Source organism: Neoarius graeffei, chromosome 13, assembly GCF_027579695.1.
Source record: "Neoarius graeffei isolate fNeoGra1 chromosome 13, fNeoGra1.pri, whole genome shotgun sequence".
Lineage (NCBI taxonomy): Eukaryota > Metazoa > Chordata > Actinopteri > Siluriformes > Ariidae > Neoarius > Neoarius graeffei.
In genome coordinates, this window is record NC_083581.1 from 32,451,705 (window position 1) to 32,476,699 (window position 24,995).

General features: G+C 36.1%; 3 protein-coding genes across 6 annotated transcripts in view; all 3 read left to right on the forward strand.

Annotated features, from left to right (window-relative positions):
• The first annotated feature begins 1,136 nt into the window (after positions 1-1,136).
• On the forward strand, positions 1,137-5,271 carry hoxc11a (homeobox C11a). Its single transcript, XM_060936775.1, is given in 3 exon segments — positions 1,137-1,161; positions 1,164-1,967; positions 3,261-5,271. Coding segments are annotated over 3 exon segments (1,062 nt in total). The 3' UTR covers positions 3,494-5,271.
• Positions 5,272-9,464: 4,193 nt separating this feature from the next.
• Positions 9,465-24,995, forward strand: part of hoxc10a (homeobox C10a) — a 61,984-nt gene continuing 46,453 nt past the window's right edge. For all 4 annotated transcript variants that reach the window (XM_060937549.1, XM_060937546.1, XM_060937547.1 and 1 more), the window contains exons 1-2: positions 9,465-10,418; positions 12,581-13,898. In XM_060937549.1, coding sequence (XP_060793532.1) covers positions 9,686-10,418; positions 12,581-12,855 — 1,008 coding nt within the window. In that variant the 5' untranslated portion in view covers positions 9,465-9,685 and the 3' untranslated portion in view covers positions 12,856-13,898. The remainder of the gene's footprint in view (positions 10,419-12,580; positions 13,899-24,995) is intronic.
• On the forward strand, positions 20,080-23,393 carry hoxc9a (homeobox C9a). Its single transcript, XM_060937545.1, has 2 exons — positions 20,080-21,715; positions 22,710-23,393. Exons 1-2 carry the CDS (start codon positions 21,178-21,180, stop codon positions 22,949-22,951), a joined length of 780 nt encoding a protein of 259 aa, XP_060793528.1. The 5' UTR covers positions 20,080-21,177; the 3' UTR covers positions 22,952-23,393.

Sequence of the window (24,995 nt, forward strand, 5' to 3'; positions counted from 1 at the left end):
TGGGTAAATAAGACACCAAATAAAACAGTATAAACAAAATCGTGGTTTAGGTATCATTTTTTAAGGTACACTCATATGACATAGTAATATACCCTGCAAGGTGTGAAACGATTGTTTTAAAAAAAATAGGCAATAAGTGGAGTGCAGGAGAAAGAGGGCAAAACACAATTATATTTCATTATTGTTTTATTATCTCTTTCACTTTGATTTAGAAATGTATCATATACATAGAAACCATTTCAACACAAAATATTAAAACATTATATATATATATATATATATATATATATATATATATATATATATATATATATATATATATATATATATATATATATATATATATGCATACACACACACATAAGAGAGAGAGAGAGAGAGAGAGAGAGAGAGAGAGAGTCATAAATAGGCCCTGTATTTCAACAATAATAAAACAATTCCATTGTCTAAAAGCTACAGAATGTGATTTAGTAATTGCTCAAAAGAAAGTATCATTCCACACTGTCCAAAGCATTTTAGCATTTTAGCATTTAAATTCATTTGTCAACTTTAAGTTGATCAATGTTTTCACATTCACGATTATACTATAATCTACCTAATGATACATAACTAGCATTGTCTTGTTCCCAAAGAAAGGCAGATTAACATTTTTAACTATTTCAGACACAAAAAAAATGATGCAACGACAGGGTGGAGCTAATATTTAAAGTGCATCCATGCACGAGGCTATTTATCAAAACTAGCTGTCTGTGCTAACTGTTGGACAAAAACTAGCTACAGCCGATTTCTATTTCACGTGGGTTATATGATTAAGATGAAATGGATAAACTTCACTAAGGTCTCAAAATTTACGTTTTAGGCTACTCCAAAATAATAAAAATATCAGAGAATATTAAAACGTCTTACCTCATTAATCCTAAACCCATTGCTACTTAGCATACAGGCTCTCCGACTTTCCTATAAATAGAAAATAAATGCTCCCTTCCATTCTCATAAACTGCTTAAAGACAACAAAAGAGAAATGTGTTCGTCATATTCCTCGTGTTGCTGTGCTGTTTTCAAATTTAATTGTTTGAATCTCTTAGAGCTCACCTAAGTGAACCACTCCTACGCATCCAAGTGCTCCAAATTGATATATGACAATATCTACTTTCGATCACGTGTTACAGGGCGACTTAGACGGATTGCGCGTCATCTCGCCTTCCCAAATTTTCTCCTTTTGCAGCTCGAATCCAAAACATCTATCTATAGTAGGCAAAGGAGTACAGGGGGAAAGATGTTTAACTCGGTAAATCTGAGCAACTTCTGCTCCCAGACACGTAAAGACCGGACATCTGATTTCGGGGACAGGACAGGCTGTGCCTCCAATATCTACCTCCCCAGCTGCACTTACTACGTCCCAGAATTTTCCACCGTTTCTTCGTTTCTTCCGCAGGGGCCTTCGCGGCAAATTACTTACCCCTACACGACAAATTTGTCTCAAGTGCAACCGGTACGAGATGTTTCTTATGGTCTGGATCCTTCGAGCAAGTGGCACCACAGAACTAACTACGCGACGTGCTATTCCGGAGAGGATCTGGTGCACAGGGACTGTCTTCCGCCATCCACCATGACAGAAATGCTCATGAAAAACGAAAGCGTGTACAGCCACCACCACCATCACCACCATCCTAGCTCTAACCACCCATCTACTGGTTTTTATTCTAGTGTCGGGAAAAACAACGTGCTGCCTCAAGGTTTTGATCGCTTTTTTGAAACAGCGTATTGTGGCACTGACAATCAGTCAGACCATTGTTTACAAAAGAGCGAGGCGGCTAAACTCGAGAGCACTTCCCAGCAAGCCAGTGCAGTTTCGGGGGTGGAAGAGCCAGAAAAGGACGCCGAGGACGAAGAAGAACGAACAAATTCGGGCTCGTGTAGCTCCTCAGGCACAAAGGAGAGCAACGCAAGCAAAAGCAACCATTCGAGTAGGTACCCAAAGCTGTAAATAGAGAAAGGTTAAGGGATTAGCCCGGTGTTTTGTCGGTCAGATTTTATGTGGAGTTTTATAAGCATTCAAAGGATTTTATTATAACCTACAAAGCTCTTTCCTTCAACGAAAAGAATTTTTACGATGGGAACACGCTTTGAAAAAGGGGGATGTTATACACAGACGCTGCTATCCTCGAGTCTGTGAAATTTTAAGAGCGCGCTATTGTGACAAATGCTAACTTTGATCATGAACTTGCGTTGGACATTTTAGGAGGTTTTCTTGTTGGGCTCTCGTGAGTAAAAATCAATTGAGCAGAACACAACTTTTGGAGTCCTGTGATTTTTTTTTCTTTTTCTTTTAGCAGCTTGTATGCATATCACCCATGTCTTAGTCCAAGTCTTGTTGTGATATCATGCATTTGACACAATGGTGACGACTTGTTATGTGTTAACAACGCACCTATCTATCTATCTATCTATCTATCTATCTATCTATCTATCTATCTATCTATCTATCTATCTATCTATCTATCTATCTATCTATCTATCTATCTATCTATGTCGTTTTCAATGCTTTATTGATAGGGAACAAAGAAACGCTATAGCTTAATTTAAAACCTTTATTGTTGTGCACCAGGCCCGATGGTATAATAAGCAAAAGTGTGTTTTCTTAAAATAATAATAAAAAAATTAATTTTAAAAAGATCTGAATAACTCCAAAAACATCATTTTGAATACCGTAGTTTTGTCCCAAAACGTCAGGAAACATCAATCTTTTTTCTTTTTTTTTTTTTTTTTTGGTAATACCCAATATTTTTTTCTTTAAATTGAACATTGAAAGCTCTTATGAGAAAGACCTATCTCTTCACTGCAATACCAGGATTGTTGCTTGTTGTTAAATTATTTTGCATTATTTTAAAGGTTAGCTTCAGAAAGCAAAACAAGAAAGAAGTACATATTAACTGGGTTTTCCATTGGTTCTTCTGCCCTGCTTATTACACCCATTACGAGTAGATTTAAGCGTGCATGTTTCATTTGTATGTATGATCCATTAGCATCCAAACATACAGTAATCTCATTTCAAGCTTAAACCACTTGTATGTTCTTCCTCTAGACCTACGTCCAATTTCAAGTTCAGTTTTTGGTCGACACTATGGATTTTCGACTCTAAGCTGTCATTTGCTGAATGCACGTCACGCATATGGATTTTGCCATGTTCTAGCAGCATGCGGTTGTCATAAATGTGTTGAAAGATAATGACCTTCCACTATCTTTTTTATATTTCCAAGGTGCCCCCCGCACGAGGAAGAAGAGATGTCCATACTCCAAGTTTCAGATTCGTGAACTGGAACGGGAGTTTTTCTTTAACGTTTACATCAACAAGGAGAAAAGGCTGCAGCTCTCCAGAATGCTAAACCTTACTGACAGACAAGTGAAAATATGGTTTCAAAATCGCAGAATGAAAGAAAAGAAATTAAGCAGAGACCGCCTGCAGTATTTCTCTGGGAACCCATTGTTATAAACTATGGACTTATTTCAGTAGGCCAAGGTTGATTTTACTTGATATTTCGAAAACTTTGGATGTCTCATCATTCTATGATCTATTCATCATTTATCTTGATGAAGCCCACATTACTGACTAAATTCGCATGTATTATTATTATTATTATTATTATTATTATTATTATTATTATTATTATTATTATTATGTAATAAGAGAAAAAAGGCATCGTAGGACGATGAATATGGAGCTTTAAAAATCAAGCCTCTGTAGTTAAAAATTCAAGTTCAGATTCACTTTTCACAAAGTTTTTGAGGGAAACCACAGCCTACACTGAAATCTTGTACAGGGATCTTATTCACAATACACATTTAATGAGTAGGTCCTGTAAATATGTAATAAAACAAAGTCGAACTGAAGACGGAGTCGTCATACAATATCTTGTATTTTTCCTTTCCTTTTTTTTTTTTTACATTTTCGCCATTTTCAACTGTGACTTGTACAATCTGTAATGATGTATTCCTTGTACAGAGACTATGCAACGTGCATTTGTGATTGTAAATATAACTAATATTACGTTCACTTTCCCTAACATTGCTGCTATTTTCTTTATATTACCCGAACAGTTCTCGCGCGCTTGAGCCTACATAGGTCCCATGTTCCTTTCTTTAACTTATTTGCTTTATGTTATGCCCAATGTTCTTTTGTCTTTAGTCAGAGAGCGCAAACATTACATTTGGACTGTGTATGATATATGGTACAACGCATATGAAATAAATATATCCAATGTAAAGCCATTTATAAGTGAATCCTGACTCAATTTCAGACAGTGAGCCAGCTGACAATCTCCAGCATGTAATCTAAGCATGAAACGTTTCAGTAATTTACTTTTACAGTGCTGAAACTGACATCACCTGAAAGAACCTTTTTATAGGCGCATAATAAAATCTACACAGGGAAGCATTTTGAATAAAACATTTATTTAACTCTAATCAGAGGTGAGTATGACAAATACCCATAGTAGCTATTTGATCTGAGTTTTGGAGGGGGGAAAAAAACCTTATGTATACTTGAACTAACAAACATAGCTCTACTGCAAAGACATTGAAATTGTAGTTCGTAGTCCGAGAGAAAGACAGAGGGAATAGATAACCTCTTTTAGTACCCAGTAAATGGAATCGCCACTCTTGTGGTCTAGACAGTGTCATAAAGACAGAGGCCCTAAATGGCTATTTTTTTCTCTTAATTGCACCGTCTGTTCGCGGGGAATGGCGTCCACTTCCGCAGTAAACAGTAAACAAGACAGTCTGAATCTTCGAACAAAGAAACTTGAAAGAACTTAGAGGATGAACACTCGTAGGCTACTTGTACAATCAATCACGTATAGCGCCACTATCTTAGGGATGCGTATTAATTAAGTCACTAAAATTCAGAAAGGTATTTTCGAAGCAGAAATAGCTGCGTTAAATCTCTAAAAAATTGATCGCTGACAAAATGACAACCATAGACATTTAAGACTGCACGCACACGCACCCGCGCGCACACACACACACACACACACACACACACACACACACACACACACACACACACACACACACACACACACACACAGAGAGAGAGAGAGAGAGAGAGAGAGACCTTTAACCTGTTGCAATAAAGTGGAATCAAGGACAAGACTTAAGCATATTGAACAGAATAGAGAACCAATGAGAATAAGTGCAGTTGCAACAAGATATGTGTAAAAAGTCAGACTTTAACCTGTAACTACACCAGGTAACTTGCAACGCCCAGTAATATTATCCCAATAAAATGTGCATTCTGTGTATGCAAGGCAGTGTTTTGGGATTTATTTTTGCACTTTTTTTCTAGCTTTCCTTAGCTAGCTTATTTAAAAGCATGACCGGTAATAAAGTCAGTGTAAACACTCTTGTAAATTTCATACAATGTTTACTTAGTAAAGAAGTGACTCCCGGATGCAAGACAATGTGCATGCAGTGATTTAACAAGGCACCTTATAGCGTTCACATAGATATTCCGTTATTTTTCCAGTTTATTTATACAAGAATAGAAACCAACATGCATGCATGAATGAAAGAGAATGAGTGTCCCGAGCTGATGGCTTTCATGCTTTCCTAGGCAGTGAGCTTTGCCCATAGAATTGTGGAAGAGACAGATAGCCTAGCAAACGAGAAGGAAGGGGTGGGGGTGGGGGCATAGCCAAGGATCAAGGCTACAAGACTACTCTTGTCACGCCCACCAACCTTGGCCCTGGTTTAATGACGTAGACAATTTGTCGAATTCCTTCGGCTTGCGTCATCATCCTACCGAGGAAGAGACTCCTTGAGTGTCCGCCTACCAAAGGACAGACACTGGGTTGTCTGCATCGTCTGGAAAGCGTTGTGTGCATTTGCAATTGACCATTTATTTCGGTAGTTTGTAAGAGTGTTAAAATGACCATTTAAACAAACCGTAAGTTTGCATTTATGTTGTTGTTTTTTTTTTCTCACGAGTACGGAATTTTATTTCTGCATGACTACAGGAAGTGTTCGGACGCAGTGGATGTCAGCTGAGTGCACTCTTGGAGAAAAGGGAGGAAATGGCTTAGACTTCATAGACATCAATACTCTCAGACTCAGAGTCTGGAGCCAACTCACTATAAAAAATTAAATGGAGACTGGATTTCGATTTTATGTCGGTATGATATGCCGATGAGGGGGGAAAAAAAGAAACAAAACACAAGCTCAAAGAAAAACTGAAATATAAATATTGTTTTTCATTGTAGCCTTCATTACTTATTGTTTGAGAGAAATATAGCTTACTTCCTCTTCTGTGGATGTGATGGTGAAATATTGTCATCAGCAGTTAGTTATGTGATCAGCAGTTAGTTGTATGGGTGATATTAAACATTTAATAAAATGCAGCTGTGATTTCTCTGATTTATATTTATTTCTCTTTAAGATGTTACATGCATCAACCATACAGTTCCATTAGGCGCACTGGCTAGACACCAGTTTGGTGAAGGAAGGCGGCTAAAACCAAGCAACTTCAAAATAAAAATGTTTCTGAGTGCACGCAGTTCACAAAAAGCGACTAAGCTCAACCTTCTCCTCACGTCCTGAGCGAGTGGAGAGATATACTCTTGCAGCTACCGAGTAATTTCCAAGTGTAGATTTGCTGCTTTCATTTGCAATTCAGTTAAACGAGCCTATTCAAGGAGTCTATGGCAGGCTAGTAGGCATAATCATATTTAATACATTTCTTATCATTTGTGTAAAAAAGTACATATTGTATTTTTAAGCATTTAATTTATTCACAAGTATTTCAAGAGAGTATTTTCATAGATTAAAATAAACAATACACGAATCATTCTTTCAAATACTTTATTGAATAATTCACAGTTTGGAAATATCATCTTTACATTAAACAATGGCTTTAAATAAGTGTAACATTTTCACTGAAATATTTTGATTATCTTTCTTAGTCTCTCTCTCTCTCTCTCTCACACACACACACACACACACACACACACACACACACACACACACACACACACACACACACACACACACACAGCCCCCCACCCCATATATATATATATATATATATATATATATATATATATATATATATATATATATATATATATATATATATATATATATATATATATAATATGCAGCTGTGATTTCTCTGATTTATATTTATTTCTCTTTAAGATGTTACATGCTATACATGATATATATATAGGGTGGGGGGCTGTGGGTGTGGGTGGGTGTATTTATATAAAATGAATTTTATAGTTGAACAAAGACATAAAAACTAGTAGTTTATGAAAAAGTTTTGCTTATTAAACATTAGTGTGACGTCGGTACACATCTAATGCATCACACTTTAAAAATTCACTATAACCATAAAATAAAAGCCTCAACATTGTTCATAAAGTGAAGTAATTACTTGCTGAAAACAGACTATACTATAAATTATATGTATATTATGCTGCGCTAGGATATATATATATATATATATATATATATATATATATATATATATATATATATATATATATATATATATATATATATATATATAATTTGTCAAAACACCACCACTGTTAAAAAATAATAATGAAAAATAAATAAATAAATTAAAAATACAACAACAGAAAAACCAGCTGAAGAAATTCAGCAGCTGTTGGGAGAGAAATGAGAATTACATATCATTCTCACTGCGAAAGCCTGAAGCTCTGGCTTCATAAGAAAAGCTTCTTGATGAAATGAAGAGTCCTTTTCTGAAAACTGTACTATCGAGGGAAATGCATTTTTGTCTCTTCTACAGTTTTAGTTTATTTTCTCAAGCTTTTGTGCAAAAATCTTCATTCTGATAACAACCCTAACCGATATATAATTTCATGCATTCGTAGACAAGTATACAAAGTAATTTATTTACGAAAATATTACATAACAATGGAACCAACTCTGACGTGAACAAGAGCTTTTCAGTTCTAGTCTGTTTGCTTTAAATAGCTTAACGTGAACGTTTTTAAATGTCAGTAAAAATACAAAACGGACACAAAATCTTACAAAAAGTAAGTGAAAAAAAATAAATAAATAAATAAATAAATAAATAAATGTAAAAAAGTAAAAAAATGCATTAATGCATTTTTTGCAAATTGCAAATTTTATTTAAAATTAGTATTGCAAATATACATATAAAATAAAATATAAACATACATATATTTATACATATATGACATACATACACATAGGTTTTATTTCGAATGATTGTTTGCACAATTATTTGCAAGCTCTGCTTGAAGCACATTTTTCCTTGCATTATTCTTATAACCAAGTATACTACAATACTATATAAGCTAATTAGCATTATATAAACTGATTAGACAATTAATTTAATTGATTTCAACTGGACAAATTACGTTGTGCTAAACCGGTTCAATAATTATTTAAAAATCTGCAAGGATATTGTCCGATGTTCTAATTATTTACATTCACCAATACTAATACTATAATGAACTGCAATGCATCCCACGACGATTCTCTCTCTCTCTCTCTCTCTCTCTCTCTCTCTCTCTCTCTCTCTCTCTCTCTCTGACTCACTCACTCTCTCTCTCTCTCACACACACACACACACACACACACACACACACACACACACACCCAAATGCCAAATGTTTTCCATTGGTACTCTGGAATTTATTATTATTATTATTATTATTATTATTATTATTATTATTATTATTATTATTATTACATACATTAAAAAGATGTTCAATTTATGGTGCATTCTTCTGTGTACTGGCACACAGGTGGTGGAATGAAGTTCTCCTTGCTGTGGAACAGATGAGACATCAACAGAAGATTGAAAACTTACCTTCTCATAAAAGTGTACAAATTTCTCACCATCAAAGAACAAAAATGGGTAAAAAGGTGTATTTTCTTTGCTGCACTAACTACTCTCTGCACGTACTTTAACTTGAAAGTACTCTTTTATATTTGATGGAGGCTACTAAACAATTGTATCAGTCGGCTTTGCTGCAGATGTAAATGTATTTCCGCCTTGCGCGCAGGATATCACGAGATCCACAGCAACCCTGAACAGGATAAAAAGTACCTAGTAAGATCACACACACACACACATACACAATCCAGTTCTCACCTTCAAATACCTATCATACTTCCGCACTGTATAAAATATCCTTTGCCTAAATATATGCCATAATTATTTGTTAAAGGCTAGAGGCTATCAAGGTTGCATATTTATTTGTTTGTTTGCTTGTTTAACTTTCTTTTTGTCATCTTCCGCATTACCAAGAGCATCATTTCTATACTGCGTTGCTTTTTGTCGTCTCCTGAGCCACTGGGTGTCACACGTTTGGCTGCTCTTTGTTCTCTTTAAACGAAGTGTCCTTTCACAAACCATTCGACTAGATGGCGCCATTGCTCTACCCTGAGCTTCACTCACTCACCAACTTGACCCTCTTGACGTCAGAGTGGTCTAGAGCATCAAGGCCACTTCCAAAACCCTATTGGTCTGAAAATCACATGACGGGGCGCCTTGAATCCATAATTATGTTGCCGATATTTTTCGCTCCCCCCCACCTTCCAAAAGATGTCAGCGTCCTACTGTCCTTATCCATTTCGACATAAACGAGGCTGCTTTAAAACATAAGATCAACACGCCCAAGTCAGCAAAATGTCATGTCCGAACAACGTGGCAGCCGGCTCGTTTCTCATGGATTCGCTGGTGGGAGAAACGTCTCCATATAGAAGTGAAGGATATTCTGCTAACTCTGGGATGTACATCTCAACGTCCGCAGAATATGGCTGTCAGATGATGAGAAATTTAGGCGTCGCTGGTGTGCCTCACTCCAAACGGGACGAGCTGCCACCGAGCACCCTGCTAATCAGCGGCTATGAGCACGCGCATTACCTGTCGCAGCGGGACGCCTGGACGACCGCCTCCAAAACTTACAGAGGTGCCCAACCTGTTGCCCAGCCTTTGCACCCATGCTCTTTTACAAGCAGCGGCGTCAAGGAAGAGGCTTTACCTTGTTTGTATCAGTCTGATATCGATAGTCCCAAGGAGTCTACCGACTCCTCTACCTATATCCGCCTGGGAGACAATAGCAACCAGACTGATCAAAGTGGCGTCTCCTCCGCTGGCTATTTCCGAGGGAACCAGGTGTATACAACTGAAAGGGTGCGCGAAGAAGAAAGGTTCGACTCGGACTTTAATAGTATTTCAAGAATAACAGCTCCCACAGAGGCACGAGCCGCAGATTCGTATGTCAAGAGCAGTAAAGACGCAACGGGCGAGGAAGCGAACGCGGAGGATCATCGTATGGATAAGAAACAGCAGCTGAGGAAAGAGGACGGCGGCCCGAAGAACGACAGCTGTACAGATGATTCTGAGAGCGAATTGAAAGGTGATCAAATTAACGACAGTGCTGTCCATTTATTTCTGTGTTGTGTGCGCGCGCATACGTGCGCGTTTTTGTACTCTCTCTCTCTCTCTCTCTCTCTCTCTCTCTCTCTCTCTCTCTCACACACACACACACACACACACATAAACAACAGGTTGTCCTACAGTCGATATTTTAATCATAACCATAAGTAAAACAAAGTCTAAAAGAATAATCCATGACACAAGACATCCTGTCCCACTGCCTTCTGTTCATCAGTACAGACGGTGAACAGATGTCTGAACGACTCGTCTCAATTTGTGTTTGCAATGAAAAACGCATTTGAAATAAAAACACACAAAACGGAAAGGACGATTTGAATTGAAATAAACAAACTATAAATCACTGAACATGCACAAACATGCATGGACCACACAAGGCACGCAAGCATACACAGAAAAAAACCTAATTAAATGAAGGTTAATTAAATGATTCATTTATTGCGCAATAGTGAGTAGCACGTGCAGGCACAGTTTTACGCACAAATGTAACAGTAAACTATAAAGTAATGTAAAGTATAAGAGGTGTCAGGAAGGGATAGGGTTCTAACAGTGTTGTGATAAATAAATGTTTTTAACAGCGAATTGGCTGTAAAGACTGATGACCGTAAAAAAAATCTGTACAAATTATTGACTGCTGTCTGGCGACGCATGCATTGTTTTGATATATATTTATCTTAATTAAACTTGTTTAACGTTAATTAAACATATATGTGCCCAGTATTTGATACGAATCCTCTTAGCGAATATTGACAATATAAAGAAAGTTTAATATTTCTGTTGAATAAAATACATTTAAGTCTAATTATAAAGAACACAAAAGTCTAAAAATATTGAGTTGAATGTTTTCAGTTTCAAATTTCGGATTTCGCGTTAAATATATTTTTATAATCGGAGTGCTTCTGGTCGTAAGAATTTCGGGTAGGAAGTGATTCAAATTAACACTGTAATTATATTTCTGTGAAAATTAACGTTTATTGAAATTATAATTAAAATCGACGTTAATCAGAGGAATATAATTATACTGGAAAATATGTCAGTATTAATGGAAGTTTTGATTACTGCTGCGTTACGTCCTGAAGTGAAAATATACATGGACCCATTTTATATTTGTATTTCCCACGTCAAAGACGCAGTCCCAAACATTTTTATTTCAACATTTTATTAAATTATTTCCAATTATTTCAGCAATTAATTTTGCTTTCTGTACCATTTCCTAAACAGGAGTATAGCGAATTTCAATAAATATTGATTAAATATATTTTTTAAATATTTTATGAGTATACAGTGTGGGCGTTTTGAAAATACGTTTATATGGGTTTATACAAAGAAACAAAAACAAAACAAAAAATCTACTTTGTATAAATTAAATGACATATAATTAATTGAATTTAATTATCAATTCCGTATGACATAATTCATTTAATTCTTGTTAATAATACTCTTTATGAATGCAGTGATTGTTATAGGCTTATATAATGTTCCATTTTTTTATTTCGTATATATTTTAGTAGAAACTGTAATTTCAGTGTGTATGTATGTGTATATATATATATATATACACACATCTATCTATCTATCTATCTATCTATCTATCTATCTATCTATCTATCTATCTATCTATCTATCTATCTATCTATGTGTGTGGATAGATAGATAGATAGATAGATAGATAGATAGATAGATAGATAGATAGATAGATAGATAGATGTGTATTGAAATTACTGTGTGTGTGTGTGTGTGTGTGTGTGTGTGTGTGTGTGTGTGTGTGTGTGTGTGTGTACACATAGTGGATAGATAGAGAGTACATATACACAGACATGTAAGAGAGAGAGCGATTATTTGCTATTGGTTATATATATATATATATATATATATATATATATATATATATATATATATATATATATATATATATATATATATATATATATATACACACACACACATTTTATATACAGTGTATATATATATATATATATATATATATATATATATATATATATATATAATAGATAGATTGATTGATTGATAGATTGATAACATAATATAACTATTATATTATAAAATGTAATATTTTATCAAGTTTAATTGTCTCAGTCTGAATATTATACTTCATTGCTGCAGATGAAGCAAAGCTGGAAAACACAACGGGAAACTGGCTAAAAGCTAAAAGTGGACGGAAGAAGAGATGTCCATACACAAAGCATCAGACACTTGAGCTTGAGAAGGAGTTCTTGTTCAACATGTACTTGACTCGAGAGCGCCGTCTGGAGATCAGCAAGAGTATCAACCTCACAGACAGACAGGTCAAGATTTGGTTTCAGAACAGAAGGATGAAACTGAAGAAGCTTAACAGGGAAAGTCGGGTCCGAGAGCTAACGGGCTACAACTTCAACTGAAGACAGAAACAAAAAAAGCAACACAATTACTTTTATTCATTTTTTTCAATACCTCGAACTTTCACACACACGCACGCACGCGAGCGAGCGAGCGTGCACACACACGCACACACACACACGCACAGACAGACAGACAGACACAGACAGACATCGTTTGCATCTCGGCATATAGGCCTAACATAATGCTTCCGCTCAGACTGCCGTGATTGTGTAAATTAGCGCACATTAAAGGATCCTCTGCTCGTTCAAACATAGGGCATGTCTTGCTACATGAGCTATCTACCTAATGTCTTAGATTAGCTTGTTTGTCCTTAGTGCGCGTGTCCTATAAACAGTGCATACTATGTACTTTGCATGCCTACTGTTGATTTGTCAATTTCATTTTTAATTCGACAGAGTGTTAAATAAAAGGGGGTTGGGAAATATAATGTTCTTGCATCTCCTTCCCCTTGTATATCCTCTTTAGCTTTCTGTTAAGAGCGAGAAATAACAGTGAGAGAGAGAGAGAGAGAGAGAGAGAGAGAGAGAGAGTGCAAGAGAGAGAAAAGATTGTAGCACTTCCAATAAGTGGGAGTCCCCATAACGTTGATTTAAATATTATCCAGGTGACCACAGTAAGTCAAGGTCATAAAATTGTAATGTCATGACGGTCCTGCAAAGCGCTGGGGGTGGATTTTATGATCTGCAAATATAATGTGCTGGTGCAGTAAAGATGCATTAAAAAGAGGAGTGGAGGAAGGCTATTCCACATACCCGGGTTTGCAATGTGCTGGCCTCACTGGCGCGCTCTGCGGGCTGTTATAGAGGCAGGAAGCCTCTTTAATGGCTATGGAGAAACACAACGTTTACACACCAGCCAGTCGACATGGATGTACGATAAGCATCAGCAACAATAGCAACAACAACAACAACAACAACAACGATGACGACAGCAACAGCAACAACAATCAATCAATCAGTCAATCAATCAATCAACCAACCAATCAATCAATCAGTGGATCATATCATATACAGATAAGCAGAGTTCAAGACAAGCTGGAAAGGTAAGACTGCATTTTCATTATTTTTGCTGAATCTTTCAAAATTGTTCAGTCAATTTATGATAACTTAAACAAGTATCTGCTTTGGTTTAAAATATCTGCGTTTGTGTAACACGCAATAGACTTCTCAGACATTATAGATAGCATAGCTGTGATGGAAGTCTTCTAGTTAATAGGCTGTGAGCAGCATACTACATGCTTATGTTTGGAGATCTAGTTCTTAAAATGTCAATTTGCCTAATGTTGAACTGTTTGAATCGTCTGTTATAATTGCGGGGCTAAACTACAATCGCTTCATTTTTTTTCTTGGGACTTTTAAATGCTATGACTTCCTTGCTTTTTCTCACACATGCTCGTTTTTTCGTAACCCATTTTACACTCAGTCATATTCCAGCCGTGTAATGCAAAAGTCAATATGGTGGTCTGTTAAAAGTTTAAAAGATTGGTACTATTAGTTAGGCTGCTTCTAAGCATAAAGAGAATAAGCCTTGGCAACACTCACTGGTAACATGTCATCTGAACCGATGTGAAGTAGAACAAAATTCTTACTTGTTTTGCGAAATGTTATTTTGTCTTGTCCGGTGAATAACGTCGTCACGCGCAGCTGGTGCGTGGTTTAGGTAGTTTCATGTTGTTGGGATTGAGCTTCCTGGCTCGACAACAAGAAACTGCCTTGATTACGTCAGTTCGGCTTCATCAAGGGCGACAATTGCCGTTAAATTACACCCTGTGCAGTGAAGTCTTCGCAAATGGCATTGTAAATGAACTAAACGGTTATAGCCACGGTGGGCTTCTTTTCTCTTGCTCGCGTTTTAAGTGCTGGGCTGTAAAAGGTTTTTAGGCTCTCAGAGGGGGAAAAAGGTTGTAAACGTTACATGGGGTAAACCTAGACCGCACTGAAATGTGAAGTCTACAAGTTTTCGTTTTGGACTGCCAAAGTGTTAATAGTGGCATTCACATTGGTGTTTTAGAGAATTGGACAGGCAGTAAGGGAAGGGGAAAAGAGAGATGGACTAGAAAGATAGATAGATAGATAGATAGATAGATAGATAGATAGATAGATAGATAGATAGATAGATAGATAGATAGATAGATAGATAGATAGATAGATAGATAGATAGATAGATTACTTGTTTGTATATTTGAGTATGAGAGTTTATTTGAGAGTTTCAAAATTGCATGGACTGTATATTGTAAACCAAGAATGCTTGTTATGTTATGTGCAAACTGCATGTTTGTTGTCTGTTAAAGCATACACTATAGATAGTGATTAGAAATGAACTCTGTGTGTGTGTGTGTGTGTGTGTGTGTGTGTGTGTGTGTGTGTGTGTGTGTGTGTGTGTGTGTGTGTGTGTGTAAATACTATAACAAATGTCCAAATGTACTTGTAATTTTAAGCATTTTTGAGAAAACAAGCATACCATATTTTACATTAGTATGATTCAATAAATTCATTGAAATGTATACTTCATTTAATGGAGAGAAAACGTGTCCAGAAATTACATTATTATGAACGTTTAAACTAGCCAAACGATTAAAGAAGAAATCAGAGTTCATTGTTCATTCTAGTAAGGGTTTGGTATATGCACTCCAATGCTCCAATGTTTTATGTGTATTACTTTAGGTCTTTACATGTTTGCTATGTAAATGTGGCATGAAGCGAGATAATTTCAGATTATAGTCATATAAAAACAGGAAAATAAACAGTCCGGGTGTTTGAGCGTTGGGTTGTCAAAATATTAAATAAAATAAATAAATAACTTGCATATTTGAGCCTTGGGTTGAGAAAATATGATTAGCACTAAATTGTTTTATGGGTTATAAACCCGTTTCAGGTTTCTGTTGAAAATGTTCACCTGGTTAATGCAACTGTTAATGTCAAGTCTTGTTTGATACCTATAAATCACGTAAAGCCTGAAGACAGGTTAAAAGTAAAATGGTTATTACACTGATATTTCGCCTTCCGATGGAATTGCAATTTTAAAACCCGTCAAACTTCTGTTTGTCTGAAAGGCTTGAAAATGCAGAGAAAAATATACACATACATACATACATACATACATACATACATACATACATACATACATACATACATACATACATACAAGCCGATAGATGTAGACACCAAAGCCCGAGTTTGCATGTGACAAATAAAGGCTTCTTCCTAGTTCAGTGAAAATCGCAGCATACAGAACAAATCTGAAGCCGAAGATGGCCCAGACGTATATTACAGAATGCAGGGTTTTTTCTTTTCAGATTACGGTGTGTGTTAGGATTTGAATTGGCCTTTATTTATTTATTTTTTAAACCTAGGAGAGGATTAGTATGGATTTCGCCATCTTTGCTTGTTTTGTTAACCCCCCTCCACTGCCTTCAGCTGTTTTTGCGACGGGCGGAGACAGTCTGGAATCCAAAGTCATTTTCATTCAGTTTAGTGAATGGGGAACTCCTCTGGAATGCGTCACCAACAAAGAGTTTACAGCATACGAAATTTCCCCCACAGGACATTACCACCTATGGATATAGAGGCAATTTCCTTCCAATATCCTACAGCCAAAACATATATTTGCTAATTATATATATATATATATATATATATATATATATATATATATATATATATATATATATATATATATATATATATATATATATATATGCATAACGTCATACATACCCGAATTGTTTAACCAAAATCCATTAGCGTACTAATCATTGGCCTACTGGACATAATACATAAAATATAGAAAAGGAGTATAGTAAAGCAGATATGAATAACCCACCCAGTCATTAAACTTCAACACACTGAAACGCAGCTAAATAATGTGAATTTAGAGTTTGTCCAATTTGTGTCGTCAAGGGAAAAAAATGCAAATCGTAGCAGCACGCTTGCAGATAACAACTAATTATTTTGTCCTGTTAGTTGCCTTGTAATTTATGACATAAAGGTTTGTATATATATATATATATGTGTGTGTGTGTGTGTGTGTGTGTGTGTGTGTGTGTGTGTGTGTGTGTGTGTGTGTGTGTGTGTAAATAATGTGCAGTGGCTACAAGTGTTATTCAAAAGAACGGGTTTTAATAAGTTTACAAAATATTTTACATTGCATTAGATATGACAGACCAGACATTATAAATTAATAATGTACAATTCTATTTAATCAAAACATTTAATATAAAGTTATGCAAACAATCGTCCAGTTATCAACATCACAATGACACTCGGGTCTTCTGTCGAATTGCTTTTAAGGGAGTATCATAATAACAGAAATGTTCTCAAGAGAAATTATACCATTCCTGTGAACTGTGTGTTGCATGGGTTGCATTATATGTATTGCTATAATTAGCGATAGGAATTTGTGTATACGATATAGTATATCAATAGAGTGCTGGTTACGGTTGTACTTTCTCTTCCTTGTCTATTTAAAAATATATATTTTCTAAATTGAACCTAATGAAGCTGAAGGTTTTCTCAGGAATATCGCACAGTAGCCGATGTGTGATAATAATATCACAATAGACTACATATAAGCGCGAGGGAAAGCGATCAAAGGTTTCATTACGTCTTTTCCTCTTTTAAACTATAACGGTTGTGAGACTTTGAGAAATTCTGTTATTTGTGTGATTAATGTTGTTGTTAGAATGTTCAGTACCATACATGGGCAGATGTGATTTGTCTGATGGCTTCTCAGATTGCGAGCAGATGGCACTTACCATATATGGTTTTAGGACGAATATGAACAGCCTATTCTACTTAATTGAGATGATGTCCTTTCATATAATTAAGTTAATATTGTGTGCTTACAGTGGTATTGCTCTGTATGTGTATGGGGGAGGGGACCATTTTCGTAACGTTTTCTTCTTATTAGATTAAAACAAGCTCGAGAGAATGCTACAGTGAGCTATCATGCCTATCATGTTATATAGAATAATCGTCTGTTTATATATATCATGGTGTTGAACTCATTGCTTGGCCGAGAGACCATCACTAAGAGTTATGATAATATCAAGCAAATGTTTTTTTTGGAAAATAGTTATTAATTTATTAATTTAACTGACAGCCTTACTTCTAGTGTTTGTTAAACGTATGATGTGCAGTGACAATATACAAATCTCCTCTTGACCTTTTCACGTATATTGCCATTCTTTTAAGACATTAAAAGATATTAGAATTTCATTGTTAAGAGTAAGGCCTTTCGACCACTTCTTCTAAAATATTTTTTGTTTTGAAAAACAGTCCAGTTCATATATAAACTATCAATGTTATGCTATGTATACTTTAGAAAATATATTTTTGACAGGACATTGGCGACTCAGTTTACAGAAAAAAAAACAGTGAACACGTCATTGTGTATCCAGATGTAGGGCCAGGTGCCCAGGTGTAACCACATTGTCCCTGCTTCAAGGGCTTTTAACAGGGTCAGAATGCTACTGAAGTGTTTTGCACGAGCAATCAAGCAATCAAGGTGAGTTTTCGAAATACATCCAATTTATCAATGATTAAGTCCATAAATTCAAGAAAATGAAATAAACCTAAACTTCTACAATCAGCACTGAATGAAGACGCTGCAAATTTTAAGGAATATAGATAAATAGACTGATTTAGACAACTGCAGTTAGTGTCGTGAGGTTACAGGACATTTCCACACTTCCAGTTCTCGTTCTGTGACGTTGCTCCTTTCCATGGCTATAAAGTACAAATCTCAAGGAGATATTAAACATATACAAAAAAAAAAAAACTTACTCTGCGGCTGGAGACGTTAAAATGGAATTGGTCATAAACAGTCTGGACATCCTGTCAACATTCGTATAAAAAACAATAACACTTCTAAAATATTTGCTTTCATTTTCTAATTTATTTGAATAGTACTAACATATCAACAGTGTATTTTATTTCTCCTCTGTAGGCAGACTTTTTAAAAACTATTCATTGAAAAGTTTCTTTCAGTATCACGAAACCTTTTACTATTCACATTTAAATTACATTACATTAGTGACAGAAAACACAATAAAATATATTTAACAAACGTGGCACACAATGTTTAAATATGTATAAACAAATAAACAAACAAACAAAACAAGCAAAGACAGTTCGTAAAGTTCACATAATTCTTTATCCAGTCTAAGATACTTTTTGCAAAGATATATTTTGCCCTCTCAAATGGTCTAATCGAGAAGGACTGAAAAGCATGCGATAACAAACTCTGTACAGTGCTGGCCAGGGCGAAAGCACACAAACAGAGTGATCAAGTATGTAAGTTTTTCAGGAAAGTTTACAACACAAAGGTATCAGTTTCACAGACTCCCATGGCTCTCCAAATGTGCTTCTCAGGAAAGGTGATGTTTTCGGTGGATATGCTTTAAAAAAAAAAACAACAACAACAAACTACTCGTGTTAGAGTGCACCAACATCTGCTCTGCAAGGAAAAAACTAATATACTGATAAGTTCCGAGACCTCTGGTGACATTATAATATGACATTAATAAAACATTTCTTAACTTGTGCTTGAAAATGTACTAGTGAACTGCTTGTATTATTTTCTCGACTAGAGTCTCTCTCTCTCTCTCTCTCTCTCTCTCTCTCTCTCTCTCTCACACACACACACACACACACACACACACACACACACACACACACACACACACACGAGAAAACCCTGGTCCTACTGATAAGTTTCTCGTTCGGTGTCAAATATTTAAAAATCTAGCAATAGCTTTGAAACAGTAGTTTCACAATTTACGTATTGGTTTTAAACAGATGCCAGTTGAATAAGGTCACTGACAAATGTTTTTGGATTTTCACGCTTGTGAAAGTAATATAATACAAAAATATCGAGTTTATTATTACGGCGCCCCTCTGTAGGTGGAAATATTCATAATTCCTGGTTTAAAATTTGGGAAAGAATGTTGATCTATTTGACAGGGACAGATTGGGACACACCCATCTCAAAGTTTGTCATAAAGAGAGTGAATAGAATATATTATAACTATGTGCATGTTTTACTTATTGAAAGCTTACTTTATGAAGTTTAGCTTTATGTTGCCACTTCTACTCCGATACGGGTATACAAAAAATATAAATTAATTTGTTAAAATCAGCTTTAAAACAAGTTCGACTACAATTCTACAAAGTATATAATGCAATTATTTATATAAATAATTGCAAATAACTCTGTAGAACTTGGCCATGTCCTCGCCCTGGTATCTTCCAAAGACCAAATTCTTCGATCATTTTTCTTAATCATTTTTAAATAGTTTGCAATGTAAATACACATTTATTTGAAGATAAACATAATAGGTAAATAAATAAGCCCGCATTCTGTGAGCACTCAAGAAGCGTTTTGGTGTCCAAGACAAACCACGCTATCACCTCGAGCCTCCATTTTGGTTTGGTGAGTGCTGGTTTAATGTTAAAACTACACTACACTACTACACTAATGCAGTTTTATTAACGACACGTTTAGGAACAATCAGATATTTTTTTTCCTCATAAAAATTTATTGACGGACTTGAAAGCATGCACCACCACTTGCTGAATATAATCCCTATTGTGGCCAAGTGCTCAAGCACCGTTTCACACCTCCTCGAATATTTCTTAAAACTCCGTTTAATGAGGGCTGCCCCGAATAGGGTTTATTTAAAACTGATAGTAACCAAAGTTTCAATAAGAAACATCAAACCAAAATCCTACAGCTTAACCACAAATAATTCAGTTTTATTCATGTTTCAAAAAAGTATGCCTCTTACAGTAATTAGTTAGAAAATATAAATGAGCTAATCCATCAGCGACTTGCACAGATGATGGATTGTTAATTATAATAACAATGGGGAAAGGATGCGCAAAACCCAGATAGAGCAAAGCGAGAAGGCTATATGCTCGACAAAGATGAATTACAGAGAGAAATAGTGCCCTTGTAAGATTAAAATATATATATATATTTCATAGAAGCCAAATGTCTTCTCTCATCTGAGAAATACATATTAGGGCAATGTAATATCTATCTCTAGGACAGCATGTAAGGTTACCTAATGAAACATGTGAATTAAGCAGCCTGCTGCAACCCTGATATGAATTGGTATTGCAAGACAACCCGCGCATTGATCTGCTGTGCACTTTTTCCAAGGAGTAAATGTAATCACGTGTTTCATAGTCGTCCAATCGCAGCTCGGGAAGCTTTCAGAAATAATTACCTGGCTTGATTGTTCTATGGGCAGATAAAAAAAAGTACACATGCACTCCATATAATAATCGGATGCATGTAAAAGAGACGGAAACAGCGCCATGTCGACTACGGGTCCCATAAGTAATTATTATGTGGATTCCTTGATCAACCACGAGAGCGAGGATGTCCTGGCGTCTCGTTTTCCGACTACTGCTCCGATATCCTCCGGCTCACGCCCGACGCCTCTCGTACCGGAGTGCGTGGATTATCCGTCGTGCAGCTTTGCCCCGAAACCACCAGTTTTCACTACCTCTTGGGCCCCTGGTCATTCACAGTCGTCGGTGGTTTACCACCCGTACACACACCAACCTCACTTAGGAACGGACTCGAGGTATGTCCGCTCGTGGCTAGAGCCTATTCCTGGTACTGTGTCCTTTCCAGGCTATGCAGCTAACAGCAGGCACTATGGACTAAAGCCTGACGCCCTTCAGGATCCCCGAACTACAGACTGTTTAGCTTCAAATGGACGCACCTATTCGGATTATGTCTACTGTTCGGCGGTCGACATCAGGGACAAGCAGCAGAATGCATCTTCGCCCGAGTCTGAGATCGTTTCTTCTGGAAAGCACAAAGACGAGAAAGCTGAACTGGACCCAAGTAAGTTAAAAGCCATTCTTGTTTACAGCTGCATTTGAGACGCCTCGGGTTTATTGCGTTCGCTTGGTGGTTGGCTGTGTCCTCCGTCGTAAAACCAAGTTCTAAAGCCTTTCATCTGGCCCCTGCCGTTCTCGGCTGGCTCAAGTCTGCTTTTGGGGCTGTCCATAGAAGACAAACGCCGTAAGACAGGGTTGTAAAACGGGTAGCGGGTTATAAAACGGTCTCTTCGAAGAGCAGGTCTGGAGGGGCAGTGAATTCTGAGTGAACACTGAATCTTAGTTAAAATTACAAGGTATAATTAGGCAGCTGCGGATTTTATATGCGTTTTTATAAGCACTAAACGTGCGGCCAGTGGGTAGCAGTGCTAACAGTGCCAGAATGGGTTATAGTAAACAGAGAATAAGAATGGGTTTTAACAGCCTTTAAAATAATAGTTAGTATTACTACGCTGTGTGTGCTACTAGAACATTACTTCTAACGGTGGGCTACATTTGAAAATCAAATGGAGTGACTTCCACTGGGAAATGAATTTGTATGTAATAACACGGGCGAAAGACCAGATTTTTATATGATTATGAAAGCATAGGATAATTTCCACAGAAATAAACCCATAAGAACTTCACGAGACAACAAATGGAATGTAAAAGAGTCCATTAAGTGCAAAGCAGGACGTTTTCACTACAGACTTGAGCCACAAGGGGTATTAGGCGTTTTATGGTCCTATAAAGCGAATAGATCTATTCAAAACTTTACGACGCCAATTCTCACAGCTAGTAAGCAGTTTCAAAGCTAAAGACAGACTTTTGATGCTTTGGAATGTAAATATTAATAGATGGCATGCTTTATTTTTGAAAATTGTTTTAAAAAACCCTGAAGTTGATCGTGATTACATTTTCTAACACAGGAAGCTTTATAAATATTTTAAGCCACAGCAGGTTAGAATGCTTGCTTATAACGTCTCATTTTTTTCCCCCATTTATACGTTGTTTTGCAGATAATCCCGTGGCCAACTGGATCCACGCGCGCTCCACAAGAAAGAAGCGATGCCCTTATACAAAATATCAAACACTTGAACTCGAAAAGGAATTTTTATTCAATATGTATCTAACAAGAGACCGGCGATACGAGGTGGCCAGAGTGCTGAACCTGACGGAAAGACAGGTCAAAATCTGGTTTCAGAACCGACGAATGAAGATGAAGAAAATGAACAAGGAAAAGAGCGACAGCAAAGAATAAATGGTCCAAAACTTTTACTGAATATAGACTGAAGGAAAGATTCAAATTTTTTTGTCTTAAGTCTTAACAATGATCGCCTTCCTTGCAACAGGAACAGAAAACACCAAGACACAATGATAGTGATCTTGAAATGGTGTAATTATGATTTCTTGTGACTGCAATTTTACCAACCTTTGTTTGTATTAACCCTATAAGTAATTGCACATCTCAGCCAATTTGGATTTAGATTACGTTTCTTGATTTTACATTCTTTAAGAATTGCCCCAGGCATAGAAGCAAGACAATACTTGAAACCCTCAACGTCTAAACTTCGTAATTTATAATTTTTACCTGAATGTTTCTCCTATGTGTGTTTTGATTATTTGTTAAAGGTGTAGAACTTTGATATTTTGTAACGAGTAACATAGTTTGCGTCAATGTGCTCTTGCTGTTTTTAATGTACTTGTGCATCTTCATTTTTTTTTATAAAATTGTAAAAAAAAAAAAGTTCAGTGTGTATTGTAGATGCTTAAATATACTCTACTGCCATCGTTTTAGCGTAATTGACTTTGTCGCATTTTCTGACTACCAGTGCTATAAAAACAAACACATTTGGAGAGCTGTTTGCAATGTAGCTTGTAGATAGTGTTTGGCTTCCACGTAGCAATGTCCTCATCTGGAAAGAATCGAGGTTGGGCTCACTGGGAAAGTCATGCACGATGACAAGGCTACACTGAAAAGCGTTAGTTAACGTACATGTCAAAAGTTGCCCTTAAACATGGGCCTACAAATATACCAAACACACCGGAATGAGGTGTGTTACATGCCCATGCCATACACAAACCATATCTATGTTATAGGATATATCATAACACACACGGTGCTACTAAGCTGCATTATTATTTTTCCAAGGCCTTGTTCAGCAAGCTTTTTTTCTGGGCAGGAAGTTGAATTTTGTGGATGGACCAGAACCACTGTGGTTTTTAAAGTTTCAGACTCGTTTAGAATTTAAACGTCATGAGACAACAACAACAACAACAACCAATAGTCACATAACATCAGCATTATCATCATCATCAAGAAGAAGAAGAAGAAGAAGAAGAAGAAGAAGAAGAAGAAAAGAAGAAACAACAACAACAACAATAATAATAATAATAATAATAATAATAATAATAATAATAATAATAATAATTCACTTGTTCATATTTGCTAATAGATTTTACAAGACAGTATCTGGGCAATTGTTTTCCAAATTTAAATCAAATTAAATTGCAGAAAAATGAAACAAACTGCGGTAAATTATGAAATGTTACTGCAAAAACAAACAAACAAACAAACAAACAAACAAACAAACAAACAAAAGAACCCTTAGCTGATTTCCTCAGCATTGTGCAGCACATTTATTATTGTTAAATACGAGGGCGACCATCACACTTAACACTTTCTCTACCAGTTAGGATGTCATAAATTATCCAGTTCTGGAAGAATTGACCTTCCTTTGCCATAGGCCTCCATGCACAGATTTTATATATAGACTTAATATACATCACACTGTAGTGAGTTATGATTCAGGCCTAATTAAGAAAACAAAATATATTTTATGTGCAGTTTAAGTGTTTATTATCATTTAGTTTTATACAGCATAATTGTCATTGTTTATTCTGTTTAATTAAACTTTGACTTTCATGACACTAAGATAAGCATACATTTTCTCTCTGTATGCATAGACGTATATGTCTAGGCGTGAATTTAATTAAAATAGTTAGATATGTCTGGCTTTGGTTTCCTGCGCTCAGCTGAAATTGGCTTTTTGTGGCTTTTAACAATGCGAACAGGATGCCGAGATTTCAAAGCCCAGTCAGCCGCATTTCCGGACAGGACAAAAAAATGCTAGTTTTACAGCCCTTTTGGAGTTTGCGTTGTTTGTCGCAGATGCAGACGAACAAAGAAAACCTGGCTAACTGGCTAGACGTCTGGGCTAAATTACTTTATGGCTTAGTGAGCTGGTGGAAGTACCGTTCGCAAAAAAAAAAAAAAACGGATTCATTCAGTACGTTGGACTAAG